At 36.6% G+C, this 22,055-nt stretch overlaps 1 protein-coding gene across 1 annotated transcript; it reads left to right on the top strand.

The window, feature by feature from the left end:
- Window positions 1–9,066: 9,066 nt before the first annotated feature.
- LOC137961907 (2-alkenal reductase (NADP(+)-dependent)-like) lies at window positions 9,067–12,276 on the top strand. Its single transcript, XM_068808534.1, has 5 exons — window positions 9,067–9,358; window positions 9,850–10,027; window positions 10,545–10,711; window positions 11,479–11,561; window positions 11,707–12,276. The coding sequence occupies exons 1-5, from the start codon at window positions 9,122–9,124 to the stop codon at window positions 12,083–12,085; spliced, it is 1,044 nt and encodes a 347-aa protein (XP_068664635.1). The 5' UTR covers window positions 9,067–9,121; the 3' UTR covers window positions 12,086–12,276.
- Window positions 12,277–22,055: the final 9,779 nt, after the last annotated feature.

Below are 22,055 nucleotides of genomic sequence, written 5' to 3'. Positions count from 1 at the left end.
TGGACCAATAGTAAACATAGGGTTTATTCATAAAGTATAAGAAATGAATACAAAGTAATACATGGAAGATAATACTCGTCATTAGAGGACCTATCGCCATGATTCATGTATTTATTACTTAAATTCAGATTATCAATGGGTTTAAGATTATATTAGAAGTTTGGACCAAGTGGGAGAATGTTAACCGTTTATTATGAGAAACGGTTTTCTCATAATTGTGGTCTCAACTTCTGGCAGTTAGAACTCCTTGCAGTTGCAACTCCCTCTATAACACGAAGCCATGAATAACCTTGATGGGAGGTTGGCTTCATATGGTAGTTTCGGTCCCCTGTCTCGTCACTCAAGCCCCTTCAGTTGAGCCATCGCCGTGAGTGCTCAGAGATCGGAAGTGCCGAACAGAGAACAGAGAGAAGAAATTTGAAGCATATGGAAGGAGGTATGATTTTACTTCCGTCTAAAATATATGATGAATTTCATGTTGTTGTTAGAAATTCATGTTTAAGGCTTACAAAAAGAGCTTATACTTACATGATCATCATCAAGGACACCCCAATGAGCATCAAGCACTCAAGTTTCCCAGTAACTCCCATTGGATTCCACAGGATAAACATCCCCCTGCATGTAACAGTGTCAGGAAACTCCACGAGACCAGATTAATACCAGAATAGCAAAGTAATGTTTTGGAAGGGGATAGGGAACCCAAAACACTCAAAATGGAGACAGTAGACATAGGCAAGTGGAACAGAAAAACAACATAGCAAACCAGAATAATATGGTCAAAAACAATAAAATGAAAAAAAAATCCATCTACCGGGTTACTGGTAAAAAAATATTCTCAAAACAAAAAATTGCTGGTAAATAATAGTTAGGAGATAACTGATGGTTTATACTCCTTTGAGTTATTCAGTGCCTTCCTGAATTTATCAAGATTTTGATCAGGTAGAAATCAAATGAGTGCAGAAAACTCTATAAATTTGTGGTACAGAAACTATATCTCACTAAAAAAAGATGCATGCATCTAAACAAGGTCAAAATGAAATGCCAAGATTGCAATAATGAAAATGAATAATGCAAAAAGCATACCGCTGAAGAAAGATCTGAATCACTCATTAATGGCCCCACTGCAGCGGATGCAAAAGATTCTACAGGCATTGCACCCCCAAGATCTAGATAGGAAGCAGCAGAAAATCTCCAGAAAGGCGCAGTTGCTCCCATCTTCTTTCTTCGTAAAGCAATCTGTGGAACCCATAAATTCAAAAAATATGCTCTAAAAAGTATGTCAGAGATTGGATGTTACAGAAGTAATTGTGTTTTGTCAGTTCCCAAGGAGCGGCCATCCATGTTCGAAGTGTACCAGCTGTTGAGAGCCATTGGGGAGAGTTACGACTTTTCAGCCGAGGATGAATTGATGATGCCACATGACAGTGGTGATGCAGATCATCCTGATGAGCTTATTGTGGCTCAAGAAAAGCAGGAGTCTCAGTGGGTTGTTGACACTGTATCACGTAGCAAATGTTACTGTTTGAAAACATAATGTGCTCTGCGATTTTCTCTAACATATTAAGAATGTGTAGTTGTGTTGTGATGTTTTCTATGAGTTGTACAAAGCAAAATTCAGTAGTATTGTTTTAGATCTCGTACTCCAGAGGCTTACTACAGAATGAAATATATTCTCCTTGATATTTGACATCATTTCCAAAAATCAATGGGAACTAATTATTAACTGTCTTTGCACATCTTTCAAACCTTTCTTTCTCTTTGTTTCGGCCTCAGCATCTGCCAGAACCCAGAAGGAAATATAGGGTATTTGTGTACTTGGTTTCAAAGGCTTTAGATGCATCTCTGACTATTAATATCACTGCTTGGTGGGTATTCCATTCATGTCCAGTAGGTAATTGAGTTAATAGATGGAGTCCTAATGGCCACTTACTCATTATTTCACTATTGGTTGCCATTAAAGCAATTCAATTAATTGACTATTGGAGTACCAATAGATCTATTAGTATTACAAGACTCCTTCCAATTAGATAAGAACAATGAATGAGAGGGGTTTGGATCTACTACAAGACTCATTCCAATTAGATAAGAATAGTGATTGAGACGGGTTTGGATCTACTACAAGACTCCCAATTAGATAAGAATAGTGAATGAGAGGTGTTTGGATCTACTATAAGACTCCTTCCAATTAGATAAGAATAGTGAATAAGACGGGTTTGGATCTTCTACAAGACTTGAGTCCAAACAAAGCAAACCACCAACGAAGGCAAAGTTGCTGCCTCCTGGCTCTCCATATGGAACAAGAGATCCCATTAGTAAATGGACAAAACAAAATAAACTATTAGTAGTAGATCCCATTTTGAATGTGACATATTCAAGTGAGAATCAAGTTCATGAGTGTACTTGGAAGTTAAGAGTGGAATGTGAATTCCATTCACTTAATTGACGAAAATCATATTAGGGGGGGTTAGTCCACAATGAAGTGGAATGAATTCCCCCGCATTACCTAGGTCATCACAAATAAGGCGTTAGTCCAGAATGATTTGAATTGAACTGAGATAACACGTTTCATCTCCTCACGCAAAAGCGACGAAAAACTGATTCCGCCCTTTTTTTCGAATCATTCACTTACCACTAGCGACGGCGTCACTTCTTCCCCCCCCCCCCCCCACGAAACGAAAAATCCCTCTCATTTCCTCTTCTCCTCTCCTCTCGCTCGGCCTTCGTCTCCCAATGAATTTTTTCGCCCGACCTTCTTCTCTCGTTTTCGCTCTCTCTGCTCCCTCTACTGGTTCTCGTCTTTGTTCTCTAGTCTCTCTGATTTCTTTGCTCCCTCTACTTTCTCTTGTCATCTCTCGTTTTCGCCCCATCTCCCTCTCTCGTCTCTTTCTCTCTCGGCCTTTCTCTTCTTTCTCTCTCTCTCATCTCCCTCTCTCTTTTCCCTCTAGGCCTCCATCTCTTCTCACTCTTGGCCTCCCTCTCCCTTCTTGTTCTCGTTCTTCTCTTTCCTCCTCCCCCGATTTCCTTTGATTTAACCTATTCCGGTTTCGGTATCCTTCGATTTTTGACTGTTAGGCGTCGATTTCTTCCATTGGACTTACATTTCCCCACTCGGCGGTGGTTTCCCCCAAATTTCAGAAGGTAAACCGAAACCCTAATTTTTTTTCAATTAATTTAGTGTTGTATTTGAGTTAATTTTAATTTTTGTGCGTAATCTATCTTGATTGTGGCCTAATTGTGGGATTTAGGGTTAGGGTTTATGGGATTTAGGGTTCAAATTCGTGTTGATAGGGTTTAATTTCGGGATTAGAGTTGGGGTTTGGGACTTTTAGGGTTTTAAGGTATAGTCTTTAGGTCTGGAATTAGGGTTTATGTTTTTTTTTAAAAAAAAGGGTTCTCTGTTTTTGGGATGATAGTGTTTTAAGTGCTTAGGGTTTAGTGTTTGGGGCTTTTAGGGGTTTTAAGGTTTAGGGTTTAGTCCGGGTTTAGGGTTTAGTGACTGCGAAGCCATATGGGGCTCTACCAGGGGTGTTGGGTGAATTTGGACTCGATGAGTTAGTGTTTGCATTGTTCTAGTAATCTACAATGAAATTTGTTGGATTGATTTTGAAATGTTGTAGAATGTTGTTGAATATGTTTGAAGTGTTATGGAATGAATTTGCCATGTGTTGAGGAGATTTTGCAGTTATAAATGTCCACCACATGGTATTTTGTTATTTGTTGGTTGTGTTTCTGTGTGTCCTTAGTTACTACGACAAGTAATGGTTGTCTAATAAAAAAAAATTTCATTATGACAATCTCGGATTTAGATTATAAATGGTTGGAAGAAGACCAGAAACCCCTCGATCAAATGATATTTGGACCTTCGAAGATGACAACAAAATGCTCGATCTCTTAGTTGAACAAGTCAATATGGGGAACAGGATGCCCAACGAGGTTTGGAAGCATGAAGTGTATTTGGACCGTGTCAATAGGTTCAATGAAAACGCAGCTCATAAAAAAATTGTTGAGTAGCTCAAGAATCGAACAAGATCATGGAAGAAAACTTACCAAACAGGAACGAGTTATCTCAACACTAGTGGGTTCGGTTGGGATGCAACCAGACATCGAGTTACTGCATGTCATTCTGTATGGCAAGACTATATCAAGGTTAGTAAATTATGATTTACTATAAAATATTTTGTATGTTTTCCGCATTACTAGAACTCTATTCCAATTCGTCTAAATAAAATCTGTGTACCTGAAGGTAAATAATATATTTTTATGTAGTAATTTTGTTTTATTTTATCTTCTATTATCTTATGTGGAAAATATTTTGTATTGTAGGTAAATATTATCTAGTTGATGCTGGTTATGCAAATATGTTAGGATTTTTGGCTCCATATCGAGGAACTCGTTATCATCTACAAGAATTTGGAGACAACCTTCCTAGAAATGATAAAGAGCTATTCAACTGAAGGCACTCATCTTTGAGGAATACTATTGAACAAACTTTTGGTGCTTTAAAAGCTCGATTCCAAATGTTGAAAGTCGCTCCAATTTCTTATAAGATCCAAATGAAAATTGTAATAGCTTGTTGCATATTACACAATTATATACGTAAAGAGGATTACAATGATATGTTTGAATTGGAAGATGATGATTCAGATGATGAGGTTGGTGGAGGAGGTGATGAGGTCTGATTAGCAGGTGAAAATTCAGATGAAGATAGCGATGATAGTGATGATCTTCGGGATGAAGGCAACCTATCAACAACCATGCGGAGACGTCGTGCATCAGAATCCACTAAAGCTGTACAATTTCAAGATGTCATAGCGACTAGCATGTGGAATGATTATTAGTTGTTGTACTTTATTGCTTTTGAACATGTATGTTGTCGTTCGTATCTACTAAACTAGTAAGTTGATGATGTTAAATGCACAAACTCGTTGTTAAAAATAATTTACTCTAATTATATTCGTTGTTGTCAATTTATACCTTTTTGTCACGTGTTTTAATTTTATTTATTAAGTATTTTAATTTATTAAGTAATTTTATACTATATATGTTATTATAAAATAATTTATTTATTAATATTTATTTATGTTATTTTTAACTATTTTATGTACTTTAAATAATTTATTCTAGTCACACGTAATTAGTATATTAATTTATAATAAACTGTAATAATTAATTGGTTTAATTATGCAATTTCTATAATTAATTAAACAATTAGGTTTATTTATTATATTCCCTTATGTTATTTTTTAATTTTATTAATTTTATATAATTTATTCTAGTCACACGTAATTAGTATATTAATTTATAATGAATTTTAATCATTAATTGGTTAATTATCCAATTGCTATAATTAATTAAACCATTAGGTTTATTTATTATATTCCCTTATGTTATTTTTTTAATTTTTTTATTAATTTTATATAATTTATTCATGTCACACGTAATTATTGTTTGCATTTATGATGAACTATAATCATTAATTGGTTTAATTATCCAATTTTTATAATTAATTAAACCATTAGGTTTATTTGTTATATTCCCTTATGTTATTTTTTAATTTTTTTTAATTTTATATAATTTATTGTAGTCACACGTAATTATTGTTTTAATTTATAATAATCTATAATCATAAAAAGGTTACTCATTCTCTTCTTTATTTAGAAAAGGACACTGGAATCTATTTTCCAGCCACTTCAACTGGCCTGGACTAACACCCAAACATGAGATGAAGTAGAATCAATTCATTTCACTTCAATTCAATTTTCCACTTCATTGTGGACTAACCCCCCCTTAATACCAGTTTGGGGGGGGGGGGGGGCGTATTTTACCCTTCTCTTTTTGTTTGGCTTGATACTTGCCATTTCCATGTGTTGCCAGCATGACATTTTCTCCTTGTTCCATCACCAGTCTCCCTTCCTCTTGAACACACATGGTCAAAAGTTCATTAACTGACCATTTATTTTTATGTGTTGTACGAAATTTTGAAGGGTCCATATTGGTGCGTAAGGGAAATCAGGATGTAATGCACCACGAAAGATTCTGACATATCAACCTCGAGATTTTTTAATTAAGCCGCAATATTTCTCATTTGCATGATGTGCTCACGAACACCTCTCATACTAGTGTGCTTTAGGGATGAGAACTTCATGATTAGGGTGTTTGCTAATACTTTATTTGAAGTGACAAATTGAGCATCAATGGCTTTCAGCAAATCTTTGACATTTCCATACTGCTCAACAGAACCATGAAGACCAGCAGCAATTTTAGTCTTAATGAACATTACACTGAGGCGATTAGATCCCTCCCATCGTTCATAAAGTGTAATTTCAGCTACAGTGCTGGTATCAGTAATTACTGGTGGTTCGTCTTTCCTAATATCATAATCTATGTCCATCCACCCTAAATGAAGAAGTATTATCTCTTTCTAGACCTTATAGTTATCTCCCTTAACATCAGGGATATCACATCGAATACCAGAGAAATGTGCAGGTTGTACAACTGCATAAAATTACAAATTACATGCTGATGTTAAAACTGAGGCCTGAATAAAATATCATGCTTTACCAATGTAAATCATGCTTAAAAATCAAATCAATTGACATAAAAAAAAATTGCATCTGGGCTAAATATTTTTTAATTCAAGCAGATTCAATATTCTTTATGAGTAAACTTGATGACAAAACTATCAAATTATTTATGAATTCATAATTCCTATGGGTAAATTATGAATAATTTGATATTTTATCCTAATTAATATACTCAAATATAATAAAAATTCCTGTGGGATAAAATTTAATATATTAAGTATAATTAATTACAATTAATTTCTACTTTTTCTTTATAATAAAACTATCTAATTGTTTATGAATTCATAATTCCTGTAGGTAAATTATGAATAACTTGATATTGTATCATAACTAATAAACTCAAATATAATAAAAATTCATGTGGGATAAAATTTATTATATTAAGTATAATTAGTTACAATTAATGTCTAATATTCTTTATGTGATCCTAATCATAATATATAATTTTTATTAAGTTAAAGATGTTGTGGCTACTCTCTAATTAATAAAAATTATATGGATCATTAGACATTAAATCCCATACATGTATGAGAATAGAGTGAATTGCATAATTTTAACTTACACTAACATGTTATCATTATGCACAAAATATTCTCATAAGATATGCATAATTAAAAACTATAATATTATGCATAACTTTAATTTCATGCATTTAAATATATGCCAAAAATGCATAAAAACTTTAACAGGAAATAAATCTAAAAATTCCTATATACATTATAGCCGATGGCCAGTGGCCTAATGGTCACTGGCACAATTGTTTTTGCCAAGACGTGGGTTCGAATCCCGCTGGCGCAAAAGCAATTTTAAGTACTGAGTCGGCTTGGTTCAGGAACGGCGAGCCAACTCGTCCGAGTCGACTCGATGGTTTTTTTTCTTTTTTTTCTTTTTTTTTCTTTCACCGTGTCGACCCGACCGGAGTCGCGGTTGCCGAGTTGGAACGGTGAGTCACAATAGACTCATCCCGGGCCAACTCGATGGTATTTACAAAAATACCTTATGAATTTAATTAACATGTTTCTATGCGCTGGAGATCATCTTCAACCTCCAGCTGCACGCAGAAAAAAAAAAAAAAAGGTTCGCCGGCGTTCTTTCAAGTCGTCGGCGCCAGTGCCCCGGCTCCCGCAAGCAGTGAGCGCATAATTTGTTTTTAAAAAACAGAGACTCTCGGAATCGAAATACTTGATCAGAGGTATGTTCTGATACCAACTGTAAGCCTTAAACATGAATTTCTAACAACAACATGAAATTCATCATATAATTTAAACGGAAGCAAACTCATACCTCCTTCCATATCCTTCAACTTCCTTCTCTCTGAGCACTCACAGTGATGGCTTAACTGAAGGGGCTTGAGTGACGAGACAGGGGACCAAAACAACCATATGAAGCCAACCTCCCATCAAAGTTATTCATGGCTTCGTGTTACCGAAGGAGTTGTAACTACTAGAAGTTGAGACCATGATTATGAGAAACCGTTTCTCATAATAAACGGTTAACACTTTTGACCCTGACTGATTGGCTTTGGTTGATTCCAAGATTATTAAGTGGATTCAAAATTATTTAGATAAGGACACTGGAATCAGTTTTCCAGGCACTAACACTGGAATCTGTTTTCCAGCCACTTCAACTGGCCTGGACTAACACCAAAACATGAGTTGAAGTGGAAGCAATTCATTTCACTTCAATTCAATTTTTCCACTTCATTGTGGACTAACCCCCCCTTAGTGCACGTAAAATGTTCGAGTAGAATTCATTCTACCTAGGGAAAGTAGATCACCTCGTTTTTTTTTTATAAACGGTGGAAACCACTTTCCATTCACGACGATAGAAGGGTGCGAACCATCTCGTCTCCTTTTATCTTTTGAGAGCCTCTTTTTACTTCGTTTTAAAAATAATAATAATAATAATAAATCAATATACATATAAATTGGTTTAAATTACACATCATTTTTTTTAACTTAAAAAATAATTTAATAATTTATTTTTTTAGTTAATTACTTAAGTAAGATAAATAGCATGTAACTTATTGATTTATGTAATTAATATATATTATTCTACGTTGATTATTTTATAAAATAATTTTTTTTATTTTATGAATTATTCATTTGGAAAATTTATGATTATTTGTAGTTATATCAATTAAAAATAATCACTAACCTAATTAAAAATTATAACAAAATTAAATTTATGTTATATAGTTATTACATATATATTATTATACATGCAATATTTAATATAATTCCTAATTATTTGAAAATTTTAAATTCAAATTATTACATTAAAAAATATTTTCTTCTAATTATTTTATTCTAAATCTATTTTATAAACTAATTTTATAGTTTCTATGAGGTTAAGTAGATTCCAATGCGCTCTAAATTACTTTTTTACCCAAACGCACTAACACTCCTTCCTCACTCCTTCCTCACTCGTTTCCCTGTCGTGTGACGTAACTCCACACTGGAGCTTCGTCTGCATTTATATAGTGGCAGTTCTTAAATAACCTCCGCGGAAGAAGAGATCATAAGCTCGAAAAGAAGATGGCGGACGCAGGAGCAGAAGTGAGCAACAACCGGATCATCTTTCGTGACTATGTCACCGGTTTTCCGAAAGAGTCCGACATGGTCCTGAGTTCCGGCAAGATTACTTTGAAGGTTCCCGAAGGTACCAAGGCAGTCCTAGTGAAGAACCTTTACTTATCGTGTGATCCTTACATGCGCGGTCGAATGAGAAAACTGGATGGTCCGAGCTACGTTGATTCGTTTGTGCCCGGATCGGTAACCCTTTTACGATTTTCTTTCCTTTTTCCTTTTTTATTGATCCCGGTAATTGCGCGATGCTTGAAACTGTCGAACTGGTATCTATTCCATAAGAGGTAAGTGAAAGTTGTCTCGAGAGTTTACCATCGAATGGAAACAGGTTTCGGGCCGCCGAAACTTTGGGACTGTACCTTGTGGAATGAAATTCATAACCAATCTGAGGGTAGAAAAAATCTCTGATCTGTCCCCGAGGAATTTGTTCTTTATAACCTTTAAAGTACAATCATAAAGACAGGTTATCTCTGTCTCCATGAGACTCTCAGAGAAGAACTCTCCATTTAGTACATTACAAGTTCTGATCGAGTAACTCTAATAGCTTGGCCAGTATAGTAAGCCCAATCAATTTGACATATATAATCGTTATGCATCAAGTTGAAGTCTCAATTTGACATCTTAATGTGCTCAAGTCTCATTGCTCTCAGTGCTTACTCATTGTTGCTATCATGCAGCCTTTGTCCGGATACGGTGTGGCTGAAGTCTTAGATTCTGGATATCCGGACTTGAAGAAAGGTGATTTAGTGTGGGGACTAACTGGATGGGAAGAGTACAGTTTAATCTCGCAGACAGAGACCCTATTTAAGATCCAAGACACAGATGTGCCTCTTTCATACTATACAGGACTTCTTGGTAAGTTGCCCGCAATTACAGCTCTCGTTATAATTCTGCAACGTATTATAGCTAGCTTTCTGGTTGATCTACTCTTGCTTAACCCTGTAAATTATTGGGCCAGATAACCTGCTTCAAACCTTTAGCCAGGATGATTTGAACTGATTCTGCTTGGTAAAAGAAACTAGCAGTGGATGTCCTGTTTTTTTCCTTTTTGGCTTCAGGATTGTGGAAGACAATTAAGTTTTGTACCATTCACTATAAATAAACACCAAAGAGGGTTTGTCTGCAACCTTATTAAGCAAAAACTACAATCAACTCATTTTGCTTGTTATCGTTTGGTCTTTTAGATCTTTCCAAGGGATATCTGCCCCCTGCTCGGGCCATATATAGAGCAATGTTCCATGCCTTTAATTTATACCATCCGTCACTGAGGCTGTCGGCTGCTGCTCTTTCATCACAAGCTGTGCCCTTTATCTTCGTTGTCTTTCTGCTAGATTTATGTATATACTGTCATGTTTTCTTTTCTTTTTTTTAGGGATGCCTGGCATGACAGCTTATATTGGATTTTATGAGATTTGCTTTCCCAAGAAAGGAGAATTTGTCTACATCTCAGCAGCTTCTGGAGCAGTGGGCCAGCTTGTTGGTCAATTTGCTAAGCTCACAGGCTGCTATGTAGTTGGAAGTGCAGGCTCTAAAAAAAAGGTGAGCTACCCCATATTATGTATGTTGTCTTTGGAACTTAGGAAGGAACATGTGTATTGCTGCAATTGCAGAAAGTATAAAAATAAACGTTTGCTATTTAAGAAAAGCAAGCTCAATTTTTTGAGCTCATGAGAGAGACTAGGCTCCGCTGGATGAGCAGAGTTTTCACTCTGTTTTTGTTGCTTGTTAAGTGGAATTGTGCTGTATATGATGAGCTACATATAGCTCATGATCTAGTGACTAGTGAGGTTGACTCACGATTTAGTGGATCGGTTTTCAGGGCAGGACTCACCCTGGTTCTTGAAGCGCCCTTAAATTATACAAATTGGACAGTTAGAGTAAGGGATTTAAACGGGTTCGGTCATGATCCAATTCCAGTTGAAAAACCCTACGTGTTTTCGAAATTTCTCCTCCTCTGCCCATCCCTGGCATTTCCAACGCTGCCATTGTATATCATATTTATATCGAAGTATAAGCTTATCTGATATATATTTTTTTAGTAATATTTTATTCTTTTAACTTTTCATGGCCAAGTTCCCATTTAAGGCTCGACCTTGTAGAGTCTCTAGGTGGAGCCCTTTGCTCTCAGGCAACTCTACCCCAATTCAGGATGCCCCAGTCAGCTCCAAGTCCAAGATGGGGAACCATGAGATGTTTATTTTAGAAAATAGGGGATGTTGTTAACGATGCATGCTTATTATTGGGTGTAACAAGAAAATGCACACCCTTTTATATCTTTGTTGGTCCTAACACCAGTTCTGGTGCAGGTTGAATTGCTGAAGAATAAACTTGGATTTGATGAAGCTTTCAACTACAAAGAAGAACCCGACCTGAATGCAGCATTGAAAAGGTCAGAATCTTCATTACGAACGATCATATCTTCATAAAAATGCTAAAAATCTGAGGATTCAGTTTTTCCTTCGGTCGTTCCTATTGTTTGATTCGTTTGTGCACCGTTCCTATCGTTTGATTGGTCTGTTTAAATCCGATTTCAGATACTTCCCAGAAGGAATTGACATCTATTTTGAGAATGTTGGTGGATCCATGCTTGATGCAGTTCTCTTGAACATGAGAAACCATGGGAGAATTTCAGTATGTGGAATGATTTCTCAGTACAACCTAGAAAAAACTGAAGGTGTACACAACCTAATGCAGCTCTTTATTAAACGGGTGCGTATGGAGGGCTTCATTGTAACTGATCACTATGACAAGTATCCCAAGTTTGTGGAGGAAGTACGTCAGTATCTCAAGGAAGGGAAGATAGTTTATGTGGAAGACACTGTCAAAGGCTTGGAGAATGCCCCCGCCGCCCTTATCGGACTCTTTACCGGTCGCAACTTAGGGAAACAGGTTGTTTCGCTTGAGGAAGAGTGATTCTAGGAATGGATCAAGAAGAGTCTGACATTATATATCTTTTATCACTTGTGTTTACTTTGTTTTATTTTCTTTGAACAATGTTTTTATATTTTTCGCATGTTTGTAATATTGTGATTCGTATAGTTGTTGTTATCACTGTTCATGTTCCACATCTATATATATGATCTCCACAGTGTTTTTTTTTTTTTACTGTTCCAAAGTTATTATTCAAAAGTACTGTTCATTTTTACTATTCATGGTTACTATTCATGTTACTATATATGTCTACTGTTCACTCGTCAAAAAGAAATAATATCGAAATAGTGCCAAATAGGACAGAAGCTAGAGGCTTGGAATTATTCGGCTACGCTCCAAGGTAGAAAACGAAACGAAGCTATGCTCTACCCTGCTGAAGCAGCCATGGAGCCGCAACGGTTAATAAGAACGGCTTGGGGCCCTCTGGAGACCGTGTGGACCGCATTGACGGATTGCCCACGTGGTAGTAAGCCGACAGGAATAGGGTCAAACCCCGAAGAAGTTCTATCTATGGATGTGTGTCCCTTAGTAGCATTTGAAGGATCGACATTTGTGTATTTTGTCGAATACCTTTGTCCTCCCAGGGATATTTTGGAGTGGGAGAAACTTTCTCGTTCTTGCAAGTGAACCGCATTACGATTTCGAAAGTTATCTTGAGAGCTATCTTCCATGTGGGTGTCTCGTACCCTTGATGTTTCTGCTTCAAAATGGTTGCTACCACGAAGCATTCGAAATCTTTTACCAAGATCAACTGTCTTTTTGTCTTTAGCAGAGTAGTCAGTTTTCTTGGTATTTTCTTCTGCAACTTCATCAGATTCCTAGACCTCTAGTTCACTGTCGTGTTGCTCTTGTTGTTTACTAGAGGAAGATTTTTCCTCTTGAACATAATAAATCGGTTGGAGACCGAAAGTATTATATTCTGCGTAAACTTTATCATCGATGGAGAATGATGCTTTGGAAGCGATCCTAAAAGCAGGTGGTGCTAGATCCTTTTTTCTAGGTGCTATGTAAGGTGTTGCAAAGTACACTAGGTTTTTAAGCCATCCGGTAATGTTGGGAAGGCCTAATGGTAATGGAGTTTTCATATCCATTAAATAGAAAAACTCATCCATTTTTACAAAGCTAAGAGGTTTAACTTTTGTTTAATTTTTTCGATCTTGCATCGTAGTCTATGGATGCGATTAGTATATCTTTCCCAATGAAAATAGTATATTTCCATGGAATAGATTGTATCATCTTCAGGTTGAAGCATGTTTCTTAGTAAGAGAGTGAAGGTAAGGTCATCTCTCTTTCTTTGTAAACGATCTAAAAGTTTTTTGCTTATAGATCATCTATTTCGGAATGTTGTCCATGCTTGTTCAGCATCTTCCTTAGTCCGGAATTTTCTATGAGAATTTCCGGGAAATCCTATGACTTGTGCTTAGGCTTCTTCCCAACTGTCATATATTTTTGTTTCTCTTCCTATGAAGACAACATACCAGTATTTTATTTTTTCTGGTTTTCCATATATATTTATAGAAACTTCTCTTGTTAAAGCGGTGTCTACAGGTTGAAATATGGTTTCTTCTTAGGTCATTCTGTAGATTTCTCTTTGCAGAATGATAACCAAATCTTCTAAGAATTGCTTAGATAACATATTCTTGAAGTTCGAGTTGTTCAATCTTGATTTGATTTTTTAGGACTTTGATAATTCGTTTATATCCTTCTGGACCGAGTCCTAAGAATCGTCATCCTTCTTCCTTCGTTGTTATAATCTACAACTAAAGGATTTTCTTTTAACTTTTTGAGATTGACTTGAACTAGTAAGAGCTGATCTTTTAACTGTCGAATCCAGACCTTATGGAATTCGATTTGATGAGCATTCCTTCTGGTCATGATATGTTCTCGCAGTCACGAATAGTTTATAAGTCTTATAGCTGGATTAGACCTATTTTGTTCCATATTGGATTTTTGTACATTTGTTCCTTACAAATGTTACATGGGATATGACCGGTTTGGGTCGTAACTGTTTGGGAGTATGTATACCTAAACAGAAAGAAGTCAAAGCTAATCTTTGATTCTTTATTCATACTTATACCAGGAAACTGATTCCATGGCTTTGTAGGACCAAGTCTAATATTTTGCTCTAATACCAATTTAGACACAACAAGTCTCTAATAGACTTTAACACAAAATACTGATACCAAAATCACTATTACTCTGATACCAATTTAGACACAACAAGTCTCTAATAGACTTTAACACAGAATACTAATACCAAAAGCACTATTGCTCTGATACTATTTTAAACGAAACAAGTCTCTACTAGAGTTTCACTGACACACAACGACTAACACACAGCAGATTATGGGGTGAACCTAGGGTGAGGGTAGCGGAACTAGAATCCTATGGATCACACAGACTACAGGCAACGGAAAATAATGATGACTCACACAATACTATTCCTACAGTCACACTTCATACATCCTATCATTTCACCATCATATTACTCCTGCTTTCGACCACATGTCACTGCTATATACTCATTTGTGTCTATTTTCATAGCTATCTAATAGGTCCAACATGACTTCTGCTACTACTTAGAACTTCCTCAAGGTTTGACCCTATTCCTGCCGGCTTACCACCACGTGGGCAATCCGTCAATGCGGTCTTCACGGTCTCCAAAGGGCCCTAAGCAGTTCCTATTAACCGTTGCGGCTCCATGGCTGCTTCAGCAGGGTAGAGCACAGCTCCGTTTCGTTTTCAACCTCGGAGCGTAGCCGAATAATTTTAACTCTCTAACTTCTGTCCTATTTGGCACTAATTCGATAATATTTATTTTTTACGAGTGAACAGTAAACATGAGTAGTAACCATGAACAGTACTTTTGAATAGTACCTTTGGAATAGTAAAAAAAAACAAATACTGTGGAGATCATATATATAAATGTGAAACATGAACAGTAATAACAAACATTGTGGAGATCATATATATAGATGTGGAACATGAATAGTAATATCAAATAATGTACGAATCACAATATTACAAACATGCGGAAAATATAAAAACATTGTTCGAACAAAATAAAACAACTAAATACATATCCTTAAAAAAGGGAAAGAAAAACTACTGATCTACATAACTCCCAAAGTTACCAACTGTGCCACCGGTCGGTTCCCTCTTTTTTACTTAGCCATTACGGCTGTTAAGCACATACCGTGCTTTAAGGAACTTGCTAGAGGATGATCGTCGGAAATCGCCTTCTTCTTTTCGAATGTCCGTCGGTTTTCGAATCAGCTAATGCTTCTACGTTTTTCGAATGTCTTAACCCCTGGAGGAGCTTCGAATTTATAGCTGAATATCTTTCAAGTCTTCCGCTTTTACCCTTAATTGAAAGGTGTGTGTTTAAAGACAAAGGGTAACTTTTGTCTTTTTGGCTTTTCATTTTTGCCCTGGCATTATTACTTTTCGGCACAAAAAGCAGGGGTAGAAATGTCTTTTCCTCTTGTGACATCATGATGCTGACGTGCAGGAATCTTTTGTAGCCACCATTGTGGACTTGGTGTCGCCGCCTTTGATGACTTTTGAAGCCGCCTTTGCTGACTTTGATTTTGTCTTGGGCCTTAATGGCTGCTGACTTGTCTGCTGACATGGTTGCTGACTGCTCATTCGGACAGCTGCCTTTCTGTGCACAATCTACAGGTGTGCTCCTTTGGAAAAGTCTTCTGGGCCATCTGGCAGAAGCTTTCCTTGGTTGCTTTGCTAAAGGGGATATTTCCTCTGAGGAATTTCTTCAACGTTGCTTCGAGATTGGTCTGGACAGGTGTCGGAGTCTCTTTATAGCTCTTCGAGACGATCGTCGGTGGGTTGGAAGTCTTGTAAACAAAGTTTTTCTTTTTCTGAATCAGCTGTTGCATGAGTTGTATCAGGTTCTTGAGCCAGTGAAAACGCCTGGTTGGCCAGACTGCTTCTGGGCATGGCTTGGCTTTTGGAACATGTCAGGGATCATATACCATCTTCGTGTCACCTTCTTTGATGCCTTCAAGTGTCATGACAGAAATGCTCGAAAACATCTTTGTGTCAGTAACAATTTCAGCAATACAGGAAACGAAATGAAGTCGAATTCCTTTACTCTTTGTTATAGAGATGAAACTTTTTCAAGTCTCCATAATCTCTTTTGGCATTTTCTCCAAAACTGATAAGTCAGTGGAGTGAAGTACCATATATTTTATGAATCCATATGAATAAAGCATGGATGCATATTTTGAGTCTATTTCATTACTCAGCTTCACTTGATTCAAATTGTTGCTAGACTCAGTGGTGAAGAAGAAGGGAGTGTTTATCCCTTGTCCAATTTGTTCATTCCATCTCTGGAATTGAACAATATGATCGGATTCGATCTTTGAATGAACGTTGTCCACCATTTGAAGGCATAGCGAGGGTTCCTCAGACATAATGTCTGAAAGTTTTAAAGGTTTAAATTTCTTTAAAAACTCAAACTCATTAAAACTTGTTTTATATGGTTTATTTAGGCTTTTCAACCTTGTAAACTCAGACGAGGTAACCAATTTTATCTTGAATGATTTCTCATTACTAGACAAGTCCGTTTCCATTAGCGATGGATCCGTTAAGACTTCCTTTTCAGCTCGAGACTGACAGGTAGAAGTCCCTAATTCCGATTTCATTGAAATCGTTAAGGTTTCCTTTCCAGCTCTAGACTAGCAAGTAGAAATCCCTGATTCTCCTATCTTCAAAGAAGACTGGGTTGTCATTTCCTTCTCATGCCTGGCATGATCGGTAGAAATCCCGGGTCGACCTGTGTTTATCAAAACACTAAAGTCATCCATCTGCTGATTAGCTGACGTTGTGGATTCCTTTTCTCGTGACGGAGATCCAGGAGAAGTCCCGGTGGAGCTTGGCATATCATGCCTTTTGGTGAGTTCTTTTAACTCTTCTGTTAATTCCTTAACCTTGAGTTGTAAGAGTTCTCCACTTAACCCGTATCGGGCACAATTCTCATGTATATCTCCGCGTTCTGAGAGAACTAAAGGACTGTCGAATAGTGACTATAGGGTTGAGAGCAATACCGTGAGTGTGGCAATTGTTGCTACTATGTCTGTCAGGGTGCTGCTGAGGGGATCCATTTTACCTGTCTGTTACACAAGAAAATTCTCGAGTAAGAGTATCAGGTAAATAATTTTTATCTCCTTTAATGTGTTCAACAGTAAAAGAGAATTGGAAGAACCATTGCTGCCAACGGAGTAATCTACCGTGACAAAGTGAATCTTCTAAATTTCTTGTCATAAAATCGACAAAATTTTTACAGTCAGTTCTTATCAGAAATTCTTTGGGAGCAAGATAAATATAAAACTTTTTAAACCCATATTTTACTGCTAAAATTTCTTTTTCATAAGAATGAAAGTTTGTTTCAGCAGATGAAAATGTTTCTGATGTATATTTGCATATTCTGTCAGAATCATTGATTTTGCATTTTAGGAATGCTGCCCAAGTATGATCCGAGGCGTCAGTTTCTAAAATCAGTTTTGCATCTGGATCTGGTAGAGTTAACACTAGGAGGTGTTTCATCATTTGTTTGATCCTGATTACTTCTAGACTATCAGTGAGTGTCCATTCCCATTTGACGTCTTTCTTTAGTTTCTTTTGAATGGGTTTCCTAATTTCTGCTAAATTCTTTATGAATTGTTCAGCATACGTTAGGAATCCTAAGAAACGTTGAAGTTGTTTTATATCTTCAATTTCATTCGGAAAAGCTGCTAGTTTTTCCAGAATATGATTTTGGAGGATGATTTCTCCTTTTGAGATGTTTCGACCTAAGAAATCTATCTTGGTTTTAAACAACTCTGATTTCTTTTTGCTTAGTGCTATCCCAACATTTTTTAAGGCATTTAATACCTTAAGTAATTGCTCTTTATGTTGATCCTTGGTTTCTGAAAAGACTAGGATGTCATCAACATAAACTAAACAAAATTTAAAGAATGGTTTGAGGATATCATCCATTCTTCTTTGAAATATGTTGGGTGCTTCTTTGAAATATGTTGGGCATTACAAGTCACTCTTAATGTCCTGAAGGACAACTGAATGCAGTAAGGGGAATAGCTCTTTCGGTTAGACGAATTTGGCACAACCCGGATTTGTAATCAAATTTAGAAAACCATTGTTTTCCTCTAATGGCAGCTATTAATTTTTCTTTGTTAGGAAGATAGTAGTCATCCATTTTTGTGGGTTCATTAACCTTTTTATAGTTAATGACCATTCTAGCTTTTCCATGTTTTATCTTTGCATGATTCCGAATCAGGAATGCAGGAGATGTATGTGGAGAATAACTTGCACGGATTAAACCTTGAGTTAGCAAGTCATTTATTTGTGTTGAGAATTCGTCAACATCAGAAGGAGTGTAAACCATAGGTTTTTCTCGGATTTCTTTTTCAGGATCAAGAAGTTCGAGGTTGGCATATGGTTTTTGTTTATTCCACCACTCTAAGGGTTTCTCAGAACAAGTCGATTCTAGAAGCTGCTGAACTTTTGTTTCGCAGGATTCATCGAGGAGAAGAGTTTCTAAGGGTATAAAACACCTTTTACACCTTGGACATCAGAATGATCTATGAAAAGAAAATTTTAGATTGTTTAAAATTAAAACGAGAAAGCCTTGACCTCGTTTTACTTTAAAGAAATACTCTTCAACCAGAAGATAATACAATCCCAACAATGGTATAGTATTACTATTTTCGGGAAAGATATACCGATCGCATCTACAACCTTAGATGCAAGATCAAGAAAATCAAACAAAAACTAAACCTTATAGCTTTGTAAAATGATCTGTAAAGAGAGACTACTAGATCAAATTCGTCTGGTACACACAATGAATGACCAAAATTGGCAAGCCAGAGAAAATCTCACACCAGTGAATGAAATCGATATAGCTTATCAAGCATATCTGATTGAATGGTGGAGATTAACCCGTAGAGAAATTCTACTACGGTATATGATCAGAAGACTTCAAAGGAAGCTTCAAGAAATAGCTCTATGACAGAATTTTTCTATTTAATGGATATGGAAACTCTATTTACCATTAGGCCTTCCTGACATCACCAGATGGCTTAAAAACCTAGTGTATTTTGCAACACCTTGCATAGCACCTCAAAAAAATGATCCAGCACCACCTGCTTTTAGGATCGCCTCCAAAGCATCATCCTCCACCGATGATGAAGTTTACGCAACATATAATACTTTCGGTCGCCAACCGATTTATTATGTTCAAGAGGAAAAACCTTCCTTTAGTAAACAACATGAGCAACACGACAGTGAACCAGAGGCCTGGGAATCTGATGAAGTTGCAGATGAAAATACCAAGAAAACAGACTACTCTGCTCAAGACAGAAAGGTAAATGATCTTGGTAAAAGATTTTGAATGCTTCGTGGTAGTGACCATTTTGAAGCAGAGACATCAAAGGTACGAGACACCCACATGGAAGATAGCTTTGAAGATAACTTTCGAAATCGTACTGCAGTTCACTCACAAGAACGAGAAAATTTCTCCCACTCCAAAATATCCCTGGGAGAACAAAGGTATTCGACTAAATACACAAATGTCAATCCTTCAAATGCTACTAAGGGATAGCATAAACCCTTTTGGATTTTATCTCAACTTGGATTGCCCCAAGGATGGAAAAAAAGTCCTTAAATAATGGGAAAGAAGCATGAGCAATGCTGCAAATATGCATGAATCTTGGAACAAAGAGTCAGCATTTAATTTCTTTACCCATGCTTTACAGGGTAATGTAGCTCATTGGTGGGACAACCTTCCCGAAGACCAAAAATGAGCTAATACCTCAATATCTATAGCCAATATCTTAAAAGGATTAGTGGCTAAGATATCAAAGGAATTTCTAGGAATACATCCAACCCTAGAAGCTTACAATGAGAGTACTAAACAAAGAAAACATTTAGAAACTCTTCAGAAATCAAACAAGTTACAAATTTGTAACATTTGTTTTTATGAGAAGTATTATTGCGAATATGCAAGTTACTTCTATAAACTGCAAAAAGAAGATCAGAAACCTTATCTGTCTATCTTTTATGCAAAATTGCCAGAACCTTTTGCACATGTAGCTGAAAAAGACTACATGAAAAAATATTGGCAAAATAATCCAGAACTTGGTAGTCTAACTATGGATAATTTCCTAAACTTTGACACTTTTAGGAAGAAGACACAGATTTGTACAAGATATGTTGACAAATATTTGTGAAGCCCAAAAACTACAAAAGAAAAGTAGTAAGGCAAATAAACAAACATTATGTTGTTCAAACCAGAACAAAAATGTAGGAGGTTATGGTTGTAAAAGCACCACCATTAAGCAACGAAAATATCCTAGGAAATTTCAACAGAAAAAATTTAGGATACAAAAAAGTTCTACAACTAGGTATACTCCTAAAAAGAAAGACTTTAGAAAGAGAACAAATTCTGGCCCTACCACATCCAATAAAGGGTCAAATGCATTTTGCCCAAAGGGAAAACCCTCAAGCAAATGCAAATGCTGGATATGCCAGAAAGAAAGACATTTTGAAAAAAATTGTCCAAACTCTGAGAAAACACGGCAGTACAAAACCTACATGCTACTAGCCGAAGCAAATGGATTGGACATCATCCATTATAATGACATCCAGTCAGATGATGAAGTATATGAACTTCATCTCGAAATTGAGTTTTCCTCCTCAAAAAATATGAGTGACTCTTCAGGCACAACCTTTGCCGGATAGATTTCAATATTCAGTTATGCTTTTGCCTTCCTGATATATAACATGGCAAGCAAGCGTGGTGATTTATATCCCACTATTGTTATAGAAAATTTTCTCTGCTACTGCATCATGCATTTATAGAGAACTTGATAAATAACCTGATACTCTTACCACTCGAAGAATTTTCTTGTGTTACAGACAGGTAAAATGGATCCCCTCAACAGCACCCTGACGGACCTAGCAGCAGCAATTGCCACACTCACGATATTGCTCTAAACCCTACAGTCACTATTCGACCGTCTTTTAGTTCTCTCTAAACGAGGAGACATACATGAGAATTGTGCCCGATATGGGTTAAGTGGAGAACTCTTACAACTCAAGGATAAGGAATTAACCGAAGAGTTAAAAGAACTCACCAAACGGCATGATATTCCAAGCTCCTACAGGACATCTACCGGATCTCCATCACGAGAAAAGGAAGCCATAACGTCAGCTAATTAGTAGACGGATGACTTTAGTGTTTTAATAAACACAGGTCGACCCGGGATTTCTACCGGTCATGTCAGGCATGAGAAGGAAATGACAACCCAGTCTTCTTTGAAGATAGGGGAATCAGGGATTTCTACCTGCCAGTCTAGCATTGGAAAGGAAACCTTAATGATTTCTATGAAATCAAAATCAGGGACTTCTACCTGTCAGTCTCGAGCTGAAAAGGAAGTCTTAACGGATCCATCCCTGATGGAAACGGATTTGTCTAATAATGAGAAATCATTCAAGACAAAATTGGCTACCCCATTTGAGTTTACAAGGTTGAAAAGCCTAAATAAACCAAATAAAACATGTTTTAATGAGTTTGAGTTTTTAAAGAAATTTAAACCTTTAAAACTTTCGGACATTATGTCTGAGGAACCCTCGCTACGCCCTCAAAAGGTGGACAGCATTCGTTCAAAGATCGAATCCGATCATACTGTTCAATTCCAGAGATGGAATGAACAAATTGGACAAGGGATGAACACTCCCTTCTTCACCACTGAGTCTAGCAATAGTTGGAATCAAGTGAAGCTGAGTCATGAAATAGACTCAAAATATGCATCCATGCTTTATTCATATGGATTCATAAAACAGATGGTACTTCACTCCACCGACTTATCAGTTTTGGAGAAAATGCCAAAAGAGATTATGGAGGCTTGCAAAAGTTTCATCTCCATAACAAAGA

Source organism: Aristolochia californica, unplaced genomic scaffold (assembly GCF_029961685.1).
Source record: "Aristolochia californica isolate CCGP_79_NKW_82.1479 unplaced genomic scaffold, dmAriCali1.0.hap1 SCAF_4, whole genome shotgun sequence".
Classification (NCBI taxonomy): Eukaryota; Viridiplantae; Streptophyta; class Magnoliopsida; order Piperales; family Aristolochiaceae; genus Aristolochia; species Aristolochia californica.
The sequence above is the reverse complement of the archived record's forward strand: the minus strand, read 5'-3'. Positions and strand labels throughout refer to the sequence as shown.